The 19,150-nt window shown below is 37.2% G+C and overlaps 1 protein-coding gene across 1 annotated transcript in view; it reads right to left on the reverse strand.

Moving 5' to 3' along the window:
- The window catches only part of MGAT5B (alpha-1,6-mannosylglycoprotein 6-beta-N-acetylglucosaminyltransferase B), a 174,670-nt gene extending 164,184 nt beyond the window's left edge, over positions 1 to 10,486 (reverse strand). Inside the window, exon 1 of the mRNA XM_070739842.1 lies at positions 10,344 to 10,486. Coding sequence (XP_070595943.1) covers positions 10,344 to 10,486 — 143 coding nt within the window. The remainder of the gene's footprint in view (positions 1 to 10,343) is intronic.
- Between the last annotated feature and the right edge of the window lie 8,664 nt (positions 10,487 to 19,150).

The following is a 19,150-nucleotide window of genomic DNA, read 5'->3' on the forward strand; positions in this document are numbered from 1 at the left end:
TCCCTATTTTCCTCCTTAAAAACAAGGTGTGTCTTATACTCTGATGCATCTTATACTCCAAAAAATACGGTACTTTTAATACTTTGGTGAAGGAAGTATAATAAGTCCTTGAAAGCTTGCATTTTAGGCAGGTTAAAGATATTGACTAAGAAGAAAAGTTAGCATTTTTCTTCCTTCAGGCCCAATGCTATTATCCTTATTTTTCTGATTCTTTTTGAACGCATTATTATTTGCTTATAAAGTATGATGTTATTATCATTTTCTTTTCTTTTTGGTAATTAAAGAAACATAATTTGAGGTTTATTTCCAATTGTTTAAAATCCTCTGGCATTACAATCCACAGTAAATCTTTGTTAGAGCAATTTTCTGAAGAAAGCTTCCTGCCTTAGTGGAATATTGCCCACCATTATTTTGATCAGAAAATGAACTGTGATTACTTTTCATGCACTAGCCAATTATTTACATATGCACAATGTCAAGTATTACTACCTAATCATTTTCTTCAATGGGGTATATTTTCTGGTTCAAAGAAGATGCCAGGGTTCTTATGTACTTTACATATTATGTTATTGCTGTAGATATTGAGTTCAAAAGGTGATGGCCATTCATATAGCTCAACATCTCAAATACTGTTTAATGAAAGAGGGCTCGCTGCTGCTTTTTCCCATTATTAAGACCCAGATATAATCAAAGGTAGTGGGGCTTTGCTTTTATGAACTTTCTCAGACAATTGTCTATTATGAATGGGATAGGATAGACAGCGAACTAATGTTCCATTAGATTGATCTTTAAGGGCATGAATAGATCAAGAGGACAAGCATGGAAAGGCACACAGCTTCTCAATAGTTTATCTAAAGATGGTTTATATATGGCAACAATTCAAAAGTGAAAAGAACAAAGCTGGCAGAAGACTAAAAAAACACCATGTCTTCCTTTAAGTGTTATGCTGTGACTCATTATATGTAACCAGGAGTGAAGTCACTAACTGCAATATTGAAAAGAATGCTTTACATTTGTGAAATTAACTGATTCCTGAAAATAATTAAATAGGAATATTAATTGGCCACTTTTTGGAAGCTATCTGTTACTATATAATCGAATAATTACACGTCTTTATGCCAACAAAACTGCAATCAGTTCTGAGGACACAGCTGTAGAAGAGCACTCCAGCCCTAACACAAAGGCTAGGCTTATCACTTCTAGCCTCTTCTGCCTTCAGAAAATGTATTTTAGAATCTAGATCTGCCACAATGGAGTCATATCACTTCAGTCACGTAGCAAATCTGATTAGGTGCATGACTCTTGCAGCTACAGAAACGTTCCGAATTTGCCCTTAGAGGAGCAAAATACATCACAGAGTGGCTATATTGCATGTGGCTAGCAAGTTGGTAAAATATCAATTATGGATTAGTGTGAAGTGTGAATTGAGCAAACTGAGTTATGCAATAAACCACAATTAACACAATTTGGCCTTAGCATGATGTGTGAATCCAATCAGAGAGGAGCTCAGAAATGTTGCTGTGTAATACGCTAAACTGGCTTTGCTATGCCAGAAGACAAACAGTTTTGAAAGCTACTGGGCCGGTAGCCATCTACACTTGACAATCCTCTAAAGAATGGATGAAGCCCTGTTTCTCCAGTGCCCTCCTTATTGTCCTTATTGTAATTGCAGCAATAGTCATTCATCAACACTGCCTCGACTCAGAAACCCCCCAATTGTTCCATGCTGCTACCTTAGGACTGTTGCCATGTTTCTACCTAGGATGTCAGTGCATCGGTGCAAAGTAATGGATGGCTCAGGACCCCCCCTCCCCCTGGGCTCCAGTCTCACTCTTCTTCATGGTGACATGCTGAAAATGGAAAGCAACAATGATCTGGGAACTGCATTTAAGGAACTCTATACTCCTGCAGAAAACCCACCTTGGATAAAGATTATGGTTGTAGACTACTGTGCTCCAAAAGTCCAGAAGAAGAAACCAACGACCAGCAATTTTAATTATTTAGAAACACCCAAAAAACCACCATCCTATCACTATCCAAAGGGTTGCAATTTTCTTGCTAGTCCCGGATTTCCTGGTCCCTGAAAGTAAAAGTTTCACAGCAAAGGCAAAGCAGAAATGTTCAGTCATTTGATAAGACCTGGAGAAATATATCCACTATATCCTATACTCTGCAAATTCTTAGTGTGAGTGAGGGTTTGGCTTGGATTCTCTCTGTCTGCTAACAGAAGAACTGATAGATTTCAACTCAGCCAAAAACAGACACAAGACAGCCAATAATTTATCTATCTAATCTAAAATTAGGAATAATTCCTTGATAACTATTAATTCCAGGAAGGTACCAGATAGAAAATGAGTCCAAGTCAAAAATAGTAGCAACTAACAAACCACAAGTTAGTTTGTCAAAATAGCTCCAGTGAGTTAGCCAGTGACAAGTAGGAGGAAAAAGCTATCATATCTTTCGCAGATTTCAAATTAGTTGTATAAAGAAATTTGACACTATGCCCTGTTTTTACATAAGATTTTGCATCTTAAATTTGAATTCTTTTTCTAAATTGGACATCATTATTAACACCTAACACCTGAATCCTTGATTCTCAAAAGGCAAATAACAATCCTGATGGTTTGAAGCTACACTCTGTCCATGGCAACATTTTTCATTTTATAATGAACTTTTCTAGTTCGACACATTTTTCTTCATCCAGACACATTGGCTTTTTTTTTAGTTCTTATGTAACACAAGAGCTGTACCAAGAAAGACTTAACATACGCTTTTAAGCATTATTTTCCATAGTAGGAAAGTAACAGGGCTCAATTGTTTGACAGTTAAGATCAGCCCATGTGGAACTTAATTCTGAAGTGGGCCGTGAAAGTCTGGGCGTTCATTAAAAGAAGATATTATGGCAAAGGAAGAGTTTTTGCCATTCAGCAAATATATTGGAATATATACAGTATCTACAGAGAGCAGCCAATGGGTTCTGTTCTATCAATGGAGGGGAATCTAATTTAATCTACTGAGAAAATATTAGTTGAAGAAGACAATTTTGATTATGGCTAGTGTTGGGTGAACCAAACTTGCAAAGTTCGGGCTCGTGCTGAACTTTGCAGTGTTCGGCATGCCGAACCTGAACTTTTTAAAAATTCGGGTAAAGTTCAGGTTTGGCGTTCGGCTTTCACTCAAACACCGTGAAACACCACCACCCAGGAGGAGAGTGGGGAATCCCATCGTGGGATTTCCCACCTCCTTTTGCTTGCGGCACTGAAAACAAAAGGAGGTGGGAAATCCCATGATGGGATTCCAGGGGCAGGGCTTTGATGTCACGGAGACTACTTCCTGGCTGGCCAAAACGGGGAGGAAGGAGTCCCCGTGACGTCAAAGCCTCGCCCCTGGAATCCCATCATGGGATTCACCACTTCCTTTTGCTTGCAGCGCTGCTGCGGCATCTTTTTCTGTAAAAATAAAAGGAAGCAAAAGGAGGTGGGGAATTCCCCACCTCCTTGTTTATTTTTACAGAAAAGGATGCCGCAGAGGCGCTGCTGCTGTTCAGGTTCGGGTTCGGCGAACTCACCTGAACTTCACAGCAAAGTTTGGGTGAGTTCGCTGAACCCAAACTTCGTTGGGTTCACCCAACACTAATTATGGCCACAACCTAGCTTGCGGTATTTACATCTGGAACATCTCAGAGTCCTTGCTACTATCTTTGTCAGCTGCCCAGAGTTGCATTAGTGAGTAGAGTGGCTATAAGATTGAAATAAATAAATAAGATGGTTGACCCTGGATACTTTAGATGGGGCAATCTGGCACCATGGATAAACCTTAACTAAGCACCAAGTGTATGGAATACCTGATACATTAGGTTTCTTGCAAATAGGAATAATTCTATTAAAAAATGGAAAGGGAAGATTTCCAAATTTATAGATAAATATCCTATTTACAATAGCTTTTTTTTGTAAAAGACAGGCAAATTGTCCTACTCTTTTTTTAAGGGTGTTGCAATCCTAGGGGGGGAAAAGTATCAAAGATACAGGACTTTAAGCTTAGTTCCTGGTGTATTCTCACATTTTCCTGGCAAAGGTATGGAAGCAATTAGACATTAACATTTTTTAGATTTTTTTTCAACTTTCCATTCACCTTGCAAGTTTCCAATCCAAGTTTTAATCAGGCCTGACTCTGCTTAGCTTCTAATCTAAGCCCAGCCAAGTATTGCATCTAGCTGAAATGCCCTCTGAGAAGAAGCTGACATTGACTAAAGAAATGTCAAGAGCTGTTGCGGCAATTCCAATTAATCTTGATCCAGGGAGCATCCAAGAGGACCATGCATGATTTAACACTGATGCTGTCCAAAGGTCAAATTAGGTTCATCTCTTTCCTCTTTTATTTTTGGAAAACCTCATTTTGCTTTTCTGGCTGAGCTTGAAGTCCCGTTTTTATTTTTACTGCGTTAATATACTTGAAAACCATTGCATAAACATCAGCTGATTAGAAATATAAATTCTTACAAACTTTCATATATGTGATTTTAATGGTTATACTAACAGCATTACTTTGCTGGTGAGCCAGCTTCATGCTGTGATTAAGGCATCTGGCTGGAAACTAGGAGGCAGTGAGTTTTAGCCCCACCTGAAGTCCAAAGCCAGGTGATTGATATGGGTGACCTTTTGCCAGTCACTCTCAGCCCTAGGAAGAAGGCAAGGGCAAACCATTCCAAAAACGCTTGCCGGGGAAACAGCAGGGACTAATCTAGGGCATTGTCAGGAATCAAAAGGCAACAAAACAAAACTTTACTACCTTCTCACCAGCAACGCTCAGTCCCAGGATTTTGTAGCTTTGTTCGATCTCAGTCTTTAAATTTTGGAGAACTGTGTATACACTACAAACATTCCATAGCACCCCTGCAATTCAGCAAAAGTCTGTCAAAGTCTAATTTCAGATCAAGGTCAACCAGTCTGTCCTCCTAATAACTCTGAAAGAGTCAAATCAAATCTCTTCAGCCTTGAAAGACGGCGTTTAAGGGGTGACTTGATCGAAGTGCATAAAATCATGCATGGAATAGAAAAGGTGGATAGAGAAAAAATCTTTTCTCTATCACACAATACTAGGACGAGGGGGCACTCCCTAAAGCTCATAGGTAAGAAAGCGAGGACAAATAAAAGGAAATATTTCTTCACCAAGAGGGTAGTTAGTTTATAGAATTCATTTCCAGAAGAGGTCGTGACAGCTGTCAGCCTTGATAGTTTCAAGGCAGGATTAGACAGATTCATGGATGCCAAGTGTATCGGTGGTTATTGAAACGGATATCCATGTGCTGCCTCTATGTTGGTTGAGGCAGGCAGGATTCATTTGAGTACCATTTGTTGGGGGTCAAGGGAAAGGGAGGGTTTTGCCTTCTCTTTCTGCTCAAGATCCCCATGTACAATTGGTGGGCCACTGTGTGACACAGAATGCTGGACTTGATGGGCTTTGGCCTGATTCAGCATGGCTCTTCTTATGTTCTAAAGGCACATTCATTACAGCACCTTAAAAACACATTTAAGTCAATGTTTATTTTGGTGCTGGGGGAATGATATAGTGATGGCTTATTTTTAAAAAAATTAGGGGGAGGAATAGATAAACATATTAGCTTTCGGCAAACTCAATGATGTTTGTGCCTTAATACAATGCAATTGATTGAGTTCCCTAAAAGATTATCCAAAACAGGTGCTGATTTTTCATATTGATTTTTCATATGTTCCATTGCTCATCTGTTTCCTTTCTGAGGTTGGAAAGAAGTATGGCAGAAGCTCCAGTTCTCTTTTCTACAAGAAAGTGTAAGGTGTTAGGGAAGAAGAGGAGGAGGAAAGATTGCTAAAGCAACCCACTAGTCAACATTGCCACTCGGTTATTTGCTACTAATTTAATCTTCAAAGTAGCCTGTAGCTGCATTAAAGAGGAAATTGCTCTTCGAAGTGGGATTGGACTACTGAGCTGGAATGAAACCAAAATTAAGACTTCTCCTCATGGGTGGGTTCTAACTTACCTCACTGCCAGTTTGCTTCCTCCTGTGCCATGTGGACAGTGGCAAAAAATCAAAACATTTTTTTAAAGCCAAAAACAAGATGGTGGCTGCATGCACAGGGCCGGAAACTCAGCTTCTGTGCCTGCTCAAAGAACTGGCACCATCCAAACCGGTTCCATGATGTCATCATGACATCACCAGCAGGCCTCTACTGGTTCAGGCGAACAGATTCAAACCAGGAGGAACCGACCTCTGCTTCTTTTGCTTTTTATTGTCTCTTCCTCCTTTCTTTGGTGAGAGCTTAGTAGACCACCTGTGAAAAGCAGTGAATTGCTCTCTCAGAAAGGCAATTCCTGGAGAGAAAACAGAATGAGCTAAATGTGGAAAAGGACATGACAAATGGACTTCATGGCACTGGACAAGATTATCTCAGTGACTGCCTTCTGCTGCACGAATCCCAGCGACCAGTTAGGTCCCACAGAGTGGGTCTTCTCCGGGTCCCGTCAACTAAACAATGCCGCTTGGCGGGACCCAGGGGAAGAGCCTTCTCTGTGGCGGCCCCGGCCCTCTGGAACCAACTACCCCCAGAAATTAGAATTGCCCCCACCCTCCTTGCCTTTCGTAAGCTACTTAAAACCCACCTCTGCCGCGAGGCATGGGGGAATTGAGATACTCTTTCCCCCTAGGTCTTTACAATTTTATGCATGGTATGTATGTATGTTTGGTTTTTATATTAATGGGTTTTTAATCATTTTTAGTATTGGATTATTATTGTACGCTGTCTTATTATTGCTGTTAGCCGCCCCGAGTCTCCGGAGAGGGGCGGCATACAAATTAAATAAATAAATAAAATAAAATAAATAAATAAATAAATAAAAATAAAACAGCTTATCAACACAGCATGAAGCAATTTTACTTTCAATCCTTTGGGTTCACAGATACAGTAGAAGTCTACCAATCACATAAAACCTTGATTTCCAATATCTGTTGAATATTCAATATCAAACAGGTGATGTCCATTTTCACCTCTGATACTATTGATAATTGCATAACATCTGAGATAAATTTATAGGTGTGGATCTTTGATGATTAATACATCAATTTGGAGCATTACTACTCTACATTATGAAGCCTACCAGCTACGCTCATATATACAGTTATAGGAACTGAGCTCCAGATCTATGTTTGCACTGTTTTCTATAATCATACACTTTATAATCATATATTATTTCTTGAAAGGGCTAATAGATTCTAATTTTAGCAGTAATTTTAAATCTTAAAAAGAATGCAAAAACACAAAATTGTATTATGCCACAATGTTATCTCATAAGATGGACTAAGAGGAGGATACAAATAATAAAGTATCACTAGCTAAGAGTTAACCTGAATTTTATACTGTGTTATAAAACCCTGCAGAAACAGGAAGGTTAGAATGTGTGAGGAGACTACACATAGATACAGTCAGAGATAGATTAATCCAAACCATGGACAATTACAGTTCTACAGTAACTCTCATATCTCTGAAAACCTAAATTTTACATAATGAGAAAAGAGATGCATCTAAATTCCACCAAAACCAAGAAGATCGTTACAAATCAAATCCCATTCATTTCTGTGGTGTTTAAGCTCCACTAATTTGCAGAATTGCAGCCACTATGCTCAGTCTAAGTCAGCAAGTAAAATATATCATCTGGATATACATAATGCTTTGATGGTAATAAATGAGAAAATAAGAGAACAGGGAGATTTCTTTGGCTAAGCTGTTGTAGTATTAATTACTCTGAATATTAACTTTGTTCCATAACAATGCCTAACTTTAAAAAAATGTTATTTCCATTGTTAACAGTCATCAGAACTTAATCTTCCATGTTCTCAAGAGCTACATCAAGTTCAAATAAAATTAGAACTCTGTGTTTAAAAAATGAACAGCCAATCCATCATACAAAGTAATTGTCATTACTACCCTTGCTAAAAAAAAACCCTAGATTATACTTCCCATCATTGCTCTAAATATATTTTTACATAGTAGTTATTATTCATTTCAAGATTCTTCTAATTTCCTCCTTTTTCTGGATACCATCAGAGAGTTTACAGAGCTAAATTCTGGATCAGATACTCTAAATGGTTAAAGTACAATTTTTTTTTACTGAAACCACATGTAACAAACCCTAGAATTGTGGAATCTTTCAAGCTATAGAAGTTTTACACACAGAGACACAAACACACACACACAAACCCCAGAAAATAGTATGTAATTTGTTTCTCCTAACAATGTCTTTTGAAGCTTCTGTTTTCTCTTTCCCTTTTTTATTTTGCAGTTAACCATGTTGAAATCTTGCTTGCCAGGACAAGCAAAGGAACACATGGGCGATATGGTACCTGCAGCCCAATGTTGCATTTTGACCTCAAACGTAACCTTATATTTTCTTCTCTTTTTGATATATCGGCTGAACTACCCAATGAGCAGAGATTCATAAATTGCATGTACATAATAAGCTGAACATAAACATGGTTCCAAACCACAGTGACTAAGCTAAATCATATTGTATCAGGTCATCATGCTAAGCCCCAAAGAGCTTTATTTATTTTTGCTTCACATATTGTTATATTCCCCCTTTATTATTTTTACAAATAACTCAAGGTGGTGAACATACCTTCCTCCTCCTATTTTTTCTACAACAGCCCTGTGAGGTGAGAGACTGTGACTGGTCCAAGGTTTCATAACTAAGGCAGGACTGGAACTCACAATCAATGAACCCAATTCACGTGGTTGGTTAATTAATTAGTGCCTGAAGAGAACATAGCTGTATTCTGTACTCCACATAATGATTTAGGCATCTAATTGTAGCAAGAAATTTGAGTCATGCAAACATAAATGTTCATCCTTCATGCAGTTCAATCCTATGTAGAGGGATGGATCAATCTCAGTCCTGAAATCTAGAAGACATTGGATAGACACTAGGACAGTGATGGTGAACCTTTTCTCCCTCGGGTGCCAAAAGCACATGCATGCACACTATCACACGTGTATGAGTGCCCACATCAGGCAGAGGTTGCTACTTACCACCGCTATTGGTGAGATGTGTGTGCAGCTTCAGGTCACCAGCATGCATGCGTGCATGTCCCAGCAAGAATTGGCTTCTGCACATGCACAGGAAGCAAAATCTTGCGAGAGGACATGCATGTGAAATTTTGGTGATTTTTTTGCTTTTGCGCATGTGCAGAAGTAAAAAAATCGCCAAAATTTCTCGCGCACACGTCCCCTCGTGAGATTTTGCTTCCTGCACATGCACAGTAGCAAAATCATAATCATAATCATAATCATAATCATAATCATAATCATAATCATAATCATAATCATAATCATAATCATAATCATAATCATAATCATAATCATAATCATAATCATAATCATAATCATAATCATAATCATAATCATAATCATAATCATAATCATAATCATAATCATAATCATAATCATAATCATAATCATACGAGTCTACGGAGAGGGGCGGCATACAAATATTATTATTATTATTATTATTATTATTATTATTATTATTATTATTATTATTATTATTATTATTATTATTATTATTCTGTACATAAACAGTGTACAAATCCAATTTTTAAAAATACAATTTAAAACCCTTATAATAAAATAATCACTCAATAATCACACAATTTATTTATTTATTTATTAGATTTGTATGCAATCCAATCAAACCATACACCAACTTTGACAATTGGTGTGTGTGTTAATTTCCCCATGTCTGGCGGCAAAGATGAGTTTTTAATGACTTAGGAAAGGCGAGGAGGGTGGGGGCAGTCCTAATCTCTGGGGGGAGTTGGTTCCAGAGGACAAGGGCCGCCACAGAGAAGGCTCTTCCCCTGGGTCCTGCCAGACGACATTGTTTAGTCGACGGGACCCGGAGAAGCCCGACTCTGTTGCTGGGATGTACAACCATGCCAAAGATGCAGAGCTGCATACACAGCTTCATTTTCACGACCGGTGCATACTGGCCCACACCCATAACTCAATGTTTGGGGAGGGCGAAATCAGCCTCTCCCACCCCTGCAGAAGCCCTCTGGAAGCTGGAAACAACCCATCTCCCAACTTCCAGTAGGCCTAATAGGCCTGTTTTTTGCCCTCACCAGACTCCAGAGGCTTTCCCTCCCCCCAAGGCCCTCTGGAAACCTAAATTGCCCTCCCAGAGCCTCCAGGTGAGCTGAGCTATGGCAACGGCTTGATATGTCTAGATATGGCTCTGTGCGCCATATATACCATAGGTTCGCCATCACTGCACTAGGGAATGCCAGATCAACTGTTCAGTCCATAGGTACTGACCTGTCCATTGGGAAATGGGCTTCTTCCCCTTTCCGGAAGTCTGTGCTATTCTCCAGCCTGGCTAGCACTTCCATCCTCTTCACCATTGTCTCCAGCATATCACTCATTTTCCTCAGCACTCCTCTGGACTCCAGAGTCCCCATCACTGCAGTCATACCGGAAAGTAGGAGAAAGAGAAAGGAAGAGAAGAACATTCTACAGTGGTGCTCAAGAAGCAGCAGAGATACATTCAGACAGATGGAAACATTAATTCTCGTGAACAGGGAAAAGGCGGGAAAGAGTTGCTGACAAGATTATAACCCGACACACATTACTACATGGAATGCTGTGTTCTTGGATGGGCGTGCTCTCAGAAAAAACAATAACTTTCGTGGATACAACATTGTGTGATGGGCCTGGGTGAATAGCTCCTGATTGAGATCAAAGTGCAGATTCAATAGGCAAAGAAGGCATCCAGGCAAGTTTGCAATTTTTAGAAAAGAATGGAATAGAATTCTTTCTTGGTCAAGTGTGATTGGACACATAAGGAATTTGTCTCTGGTGCATAAGCTCTCGGTACATATAAAAATAGATTTGGGATTCATAGAAAAACTAAGTTGAGCTATAAAAAAACCCCTTTGCTATTGAACTCCAATAAGAAGTTTGAGAGTGTTTGCAACACCTTCATTTTCCAACAGAATTTGGCTAAAAATAACAGAGGTCACTAATCCTCTCCAATTTTCAGGTAGGTGGCTGCATGTTTTTCCAAATATTATCCCTGCATAACTTTTAACCCTGCTGTTCTGTTCGGGTCGTATGTGACCCGAAACCAAGTTTGAGTCCCCTGTAAAACATTTTCCCTGCATATCTGAAACTTGAAATTTCATGACTTTTCATCATTTCAGGGGTTCTCTCTATGAGAATTTTTTTGGGGGTGGGGGGCTTAGTTTTTGCTGGGCAAAAAAACTCCCTAATGTTATGTTCCCAGGTCTATTTGACCCGGACTGCAAATTGATCATTTTAGATACTTATATTTGGTCTTTCTGAAAGCTTTTTTCATCTGGAAACAAGTTTGAACATTTCTGCACACAATGGAATGAAAATTGAACTGAAAAAAAATAATCCTTATTGGTTTATTTTGCACATAAATGTGCCTCCCCCCCGTTTTTGTGAAAGTTTTTTTCAATTTATGGATAGTTTTGCTTGCAAAATGCATTCTATTTTACTGGAGTTGGTGTGGGATTGGTAGCTTGAACATTTCTGAATATAAGAAAAATATAAAGGAACTGAAAAAAATGATTCTTACTGTTTTTTAAAATCAGAAATAAGGCCTCCCCCCCCCCCTTGGCTGCTTGCAACCATTTTCACTTTTTATTTTTTTATGCTCCAAATCCGAAATATTCTTTAAAACCTTAGGCATTCATTTACTCAATTTAACAATGATGATCATCAAAAAAATATTTGTGGGGGTGGGGAAAAATTTTTTTTCTTGGCAAAAAAAAAGTCACGTTTACTCTGTTCGGGTCATATAGACCTGGATCAAAATGATTTTTTTTAGGTACTTGAATTTGGTCTTTTTGAAAACTTTTTCCACTGGAAAACTAGTTTGAACATTTATGAACATAATGATATGAAAATTGAACTGGAAAAATTGAGACTTATATTTTTATTTTGATCAAAAAGCCCCTCCCCACCTCCTTTTTGAATTTCGTGTCAATTTATATTTTTTAAGGCTACAAATCCCTAAGGAATTTCCCCCCAAAAGGTTTGATATACTAAATTGAACAATCCTGAACATAAGAAAAATATAAATGAACTGAAAAAAATGACTCTTATTGGTTTATTGTTTTATACTCGAGTATAAGCCTACTCGAGTATAAGCCTATTTGAGTATAAGCATGGGGGCCCATTTATGAGCAAAATAAACCAATAAGGATCATTTTTTCAGTTTAATTTTCATATCATTATGTTCAGAAAGGTTCAAGCTACCAATCCCACACCAAAATAGAATAGTAAAATAGAATGCATTTTGCAGGCAAAATTATCAATAAACTCAAAAGTTTTGATATACTAAATTGAACAATCCTAAACATAAGAAAAATAGAAATGAACTGAAAAAAAATGATTCTTATTGGTTTATTTTTGAATATAAGACCATATCATTTTATACTCGAGTATAAGCCTACTCGAGTATAAGCCTATTTGAGTATAAGCATGGGGGCCCATTTATGAGCAAAATAAACCAATAAGGATCATTTTTTTCAGTTCAATTTTCATATCATTATGTTCAGAAAGGTAGAAGCTACCAATCCCACACCAACTTTAGTAAAATAGAATGGATTTTGCAAGCAAAACTATCCATAAATTGAAAAAACTTTCACAAAAACGGGGGGGAGGCACATTTATGTGCAAAATAAACCAATAAGGATTAATTTTTTCAGTTCAATTTTCATTCCATTGTGTGCAGAAATGTTCAAACTTGTTTCCAGGTGTTAAAAAAATTCCCCAGACCATGAGAATAAAAGCTAAAAGACCACATGATATATATATCATAGAAACATTTATTAAACATAACATATATCAACACATAACATATATCAACACATAACATAAAGACACCAATATGATACCACTGTATCATATCAGGACCAATTGAAGACACTCAAAAGGTGTACTTAAAAAGGTAAAGTACCTAACTTCAAGAACCATCTTTTATAGGAGTTTCATGTCTAATTTACACCCCCTTCCTCCTGTCCATATATGGACATATCATTTTCAGCCAACTTCCTATTTCTTAATGTTATTCCCAACTTTTCCTCAGAATCATCCATCATATTTGTTTTTCGGTCACCCTGATCTCTTTGGCTCATAACTAACTTTGTCAGCAGACTGGTTTGCAATAAACATGTTTTTCTCCATCTTTCGCAACTTCCTTACTGACCAAGGGTGCCAGAGGTGAAAAGTACAATGTCCTCTAGAATACATTTGTAGACTATAAGTTTTTAAGTATATTGCTTATACATTGTTTATATACTCTTTACAATCCCTACTCCTCTTTCCATCCGACTGATGTTTTACAACAGTCAGATGATTCACAGCAGTTAGATATCCTGCATCATAATGCGAACCTCCCTATTGGAGGTAAGGTCATTAACAACCCCTATCTTTTTCCCTCTTTTACACATTTTCTTCCATAGGACTGTCCCACAGTTAATACAACAAGGAATACATTTAATACAAATACATAATACAATGCTTATAATAACTCCTACAAATGAGTCTGGCAACCAAAAGTTGGGGTGTTCCATATGTCACTAGATGCAGCATTATATGATTCTACTCTTAACTACAGTTCCTTGTGCTTTATTTCTACTTGAATAACTCATCTCCCATGGCTATATCCATATGTCTTTATGGTCACTCTATTTTACATTATCGATTCATTATCTCCCTTTCTATTGCACAGGTACAATACCTCATTTGCTTAAGTTGAGTTCCTTAAGGCATACCAGGGACGTATACTCAACAAATCATCTTATATGTTTATACTACTCCCACCTTACTGCTCCTTGTATCTTATCCATAAGTGTGGGATATGTCACCAATTACATTCTATTCTCCGGGCCTTGATCAAACAATTTTTGTAAAGATAGGCCTCTAAATAAACCATTATCTTGGTATATGCTTATAATGGGGTACATATACCATTTCTCCACCTTCTGGGACATGTTTATGTAATGTTTCTTTCACTTCACCTTTCTCTATTGTAATGCCTGCTAATACATGACTATCATGTTATAGTGTAGAATGATTTTTTCTGCTCAGTTACCTTTTCACAAATGACCCATTTGTTTACAAAAAAAATGTTACCTCCATAAATGTTAGATTTGTCTATTGTGCAGGGCTCATCTCATCCAGTTACAAGAATGCATAAGCATGAACATATAAGTCACCAAATAAAACCCCACTTGTCTTAGGGCTTCAGCTTTTTTCCCTTTCCAGCAACTCTATGGATAATTGTGTTCACACCTCTTGCCTATATGTTACATACTAATTAGCTGGTAACATATTTCCCTACAATCACCAGGCATATTTTACTCTGTCCATTTAGGGCATCCCAAGTAATCACCCTTGCAAGTTAGATTTCATAACAATCTTAACTTCTTCAAACAATAGGGGACATATATATACATTGTATCTGGATATGTTAATTCCCCTTTTCCTAATGTGTCTCCCATCTCCCTTGTTTAACTTCGTCTCATTTCATTCACATAGCTTATTGCACAGTTTTGCTAAGGCTACATTGTATAAAAATACCAGTTTGGAAGGTGTTTTTGTTTCATGATATAGCAATAATGATTCTTCTTCTATAATCCTTCACTTCTCATACAAAGGTGTGTAATCTATATTTATAAAAATATTACTTATAAATAACTTCCACTTCATAGCTAGTGGATCTGAGTCATATTTCCAGTTTTCAAATCTGGGTCAATTAATACTAGTGATTATGTTTGTGTATACAAATGATCATGTCCGGTATGGCAACAGAGCTGCTATCCTATCACCAGGTGATTAGATAACACAGCCTCTGATCCCATCCCCTTTGTGTATAGTATCATATTCCACAAAACAATCACCAACTTTATTATCACATTCATGCTGCTATGTATTATGTGTACTAGGCCCCCCCAGCGTATAGTTGCATGTCATGTGTATATGTGATAGTATTGTATACACTAACACTCTGAATTCAGGGGCTTACATCCACAAATTTACACAACATAAATGTGACTTATTCAAATATAAAAATGACAATGGCAAAATAAAACATTCCTATCCAGATTCACAAATCCACCCTCCAAAGTTCCATTTATGAAAAAAACATTAAAAGGTTTCTCAGTCCTTCTTTCTCTCACTCTGCTTCCGGGAGACACTGATAAACTGACAAAGTCCATTCCTTCAGGCATAAAACCCTTCATATGTGTCCATGGCATGCACAGTCATTTCAATCATTATCAGTCTTTTCAATGGACAGTCCCAAATAAGCTTCCAGTTGTGTTTAAAAGGTTTTCACTCAGGAATCAGTCCTCACTCTTAAAATTATGCACTTGTAAATAAGCCACCAGCCCGTCAGACCTTAAACGAGAAAAAACTGGGACAAGTTCTTTTAGTTGTTTCAGAGACAATTTAGCATCTCAGTGCATCTCGTTCCAGTATTACACATTTAAATATACATTGCACAAACATTTATACACATACAAATGCTAAAGGTAAACGTTTCAAAGTTGTTATAACTTTATACTGCTTCTGGGATTCAATTTTCTCCCCAGCCTTTGCCAAATATACTCAGACAGAAGGGAATCCTTTTCAGTTCCCTATTCTACTAAATAGACCATAAAATGTGTACCTCTATCATTATTAATATACATTATTAATATACATATACTTTTCCATACCAAGGCATATTTATTTTACTATTATATTCACTCTTATCTTAAGTATTTATCATTACAAATGAAAATGCTTTCACCCATCCACTTAAAGGATTCAATTCTTACCCAAATACATATCTCAACTGCTGGCATTTTTTTTTTTTCCTCTATTCACTGAAATAACCAGCCAGCAGGTTACCTACTACAATTAGTCCTCTCATTCCTTTGAATTCAAACAGTACACTGAGATCCAGAAATACTCTCCTCTCCAGATTTTCCAAGTTCACCATTAAAGACCCTTTGGTCCTGGGAATTCAATATTACCAGGTTCACCTTGTGGACCAGCTGGATCAGCTGGACCAGGGCAACCATCAGGTCCAGTTGAACCAAGAAGACCTAGACCTGGGCTTCCAAATTGTCCTGGAAGACCTCATAGACCCATCAGACCAGGTTCACCAGTGGGGACTAATAGCACCACCTAAACCTTGTACCACCATATTTGCCATAAGACCCTGGATCACAAGATCCAGATTCTCCAAAAAAAACCTATTGAACCACAAAAACCTTGAGGCCCTGTTTAACCAGGTTCACCAGGCTCGCCTGGAGATTCCTGGTCAACAGGAAAACCAAGTAATTCAAAACAAAAAAAAAACCCAGCAACACCACTAAAGCCAGCAGGGCTGACTACTACTAATATCAGTTTGTCCTGGAGTACCTTCTTCACCAGGTACACCAGATTTACTTTTGTTAATAACAGTATCAGGTTATTCATCCCAACCACTGTATTCCCTTATTTATGTTATTCCAATATCCATGTTTTAGTATATACACTCATTCACACTCAATCAAAAACAAACTTTCTTTCACAATGAATGAAAAACAGTTATGCATCCTTTCATGCATATGTCCAACATATTTCTCACACTAAGTTAAATTATTTGACCTTCTTTTTCCCTACTGCCTCTTTTACAGCACCTCATCTTTACTCAATAATCCACATCTTATACAGGCATTTCTTATAATCAGTCACACCGATCATTCAGCTTATTCCAGACAGCATATAAAAACCCCTACTTATCACATACATTGCTTACTACCACTGCTTGTTAAATCTATTCTATCCAATTTTGTTACATTTGTAAAGCAACCCCCTTTCACAAAACCTTTCCCAGTTCACTTACTAGCAGCTAAACAAAATTATACTATAAACAGACACCAGTCTATACTAATCCATTCAAATGTCTTCATCCTCTAACACCTTCCTTCACCACAGGAAATCATCAATCCAAAACTATCAAAACTACCTGTCTTCTAAATCACAACAGGTTTATCTAATATAGCTATACACTTTTTATTACATTCTGTAGCTAACCCAACATTTACTACCACAAACAACCCAAATACCAGCACTACTATTATAACAGCCAGAGTTGGAAGGGACCTCAAAGGTCATCTAATCCAACCCCCTTTCTTCAGCAAACAGCTCTCTACCAATTCATAAAAATGACAACAGGCAAACCGCTCCACTATGTAATCGCTGGCTTCATTCCAGCATCCTCATACGTATCATCCCACATCATATCTTCTAACAGTTTTCACATAGGAGTATTTCTTCATCAATAAACAATATAAAAAACACAGAACCACCATCCCAAACATATGTATAAACACTACTTATACCATACTGTACAAAACAACCACACTTCCCTGCATTCTCTCAGATTACAAACCACATTACAAACCAGAGAAAATAATATGTAAAAGAAAAAAATGTTGCACAATCAACATTCATACACTCATAAACAACTTTCTCTTCCCTTAAAACAGAGCCAAATCCAGAAATACGTTACCATACAGTGCAAAAATCTATTGTCACAGAACCAATTTATCTAAATCTACACGAGCTTCTCAGCTGTATTCAATGATGCCACAGATTTTAATCCAGAAAACAAGTATCTATCATCGAATTCTACTCAATTGTGAAATTTTTCCTAAAATGTTTAGCTTCCTTACGAGCATTGTAAAATCCAGCAACAATTGTCACAGCAACAATTAAATATTTTCATTTCATAACACCACAAGACTCCCTACCAGTACTTTATTTCATTTAATAGATTGGTGTACAATTCATAATTCATAATCAAAGCTTTTTACAATAAAATAAAAATATGATTCCCCTCATCTTGAATCTCAAGATATCCTTCAAAATCTCCCAGCTAGCAATTTTCTTATGGGCATACAATCAGAGACTATTACCTCCAACAGATATAAAAGGCAATTGTTAAAAAAAAATCCAATTCCTGCTATGTATCTTAACTAGGTTGTTTTAGAGATACAGTGTTAGCTTTTACTTTAACTTAATAAGTAATTACTAGTAATTTAGTAGGCTTGACATTCCATCTCAGTTCTCTGATTCAAACCAAGATAAACACTTATATCAAAAAACATCAAAAATAGCCAGTTACTTTCCTCAATACTGGACTCCAGTTCATCATATGTAAAACATACACACTACTATACATAGGAAAAAAACCTCTTTCATACCCACATCTATACACTAATCTTGGAATTCACCAATACGGAATTCCCTCCAACTGCCACATCAAGCCATTAAAAAAAAACCCATTATAACTCTTTCTCATCCTCAACCTCTGAATATACGTAACAACTCAGCCACAGAACTGCAAACCTTTCACCTGTGTATTAAACACATGCCATCTATCCCAATACAATATTTAAATTCTCTACTCTCTCACATAACAAATATCCACAAATCCCCTTATCTCCAGCTGCTTATAAACCAAGCCTGCTATAATAAATTAATTCTCCTTCAAACCTACTGCACCAAACTATCCCAGGAACAATAATAGCCCCTCAACAATTAACAACTTACCTCCTCAAAAAGAAAACACAGCCTGTCAACCCACTTAACTTCAAGACAGCCTCACATTCTCACATTCCTTGTCTTAAACAAGCAATACTATAAACCCTACACATACAGTCTCAACTCCTATTCATCAAACAAAAAAAAAAAAAAACCTTAGTACTTACCATCTGCTCACCCGAAACCTCTATCTTCGATTATTAATCACATTTATCAAAAGCTCTATTTCTCAAGAATTAAAAAATATCAGTTAGACTTCCCTACACCTCTTGCAATAATCTTTTCGCTCTACCAGCAATCTAACTATAACCATATGTATTACACTTCTTAAATCATACCAGCAAAAGGACAAAATATTACACAGCACAGCTGCTATCCCCCCATAAAGACACCATTCTGCTCTTCAAGATACAACTTACCAGCAGCCGTCATCCCTTGTCAGAGAGGGAGAAAGAAAAAGAAAGAAGAAAAACAAAACAAAACAAAACAAAACACATACTTCTACCACAGCA

The sequence above is a fragment of the Erythrolamprus reginae genome, chromosome 2 (assembly GCF_031021105.1).
Source record: "Erythrolamprus reginae isolate rEryReg1 chromosome 2, rEryReg1.hap1, whole genome shotgun sequence".
NCBI lineage: Eukaryota > Metazoa > Chordata > Lepidosauria > Squamata > Dipsadidae > Erythrolamprus > Erythrolamprus reginae.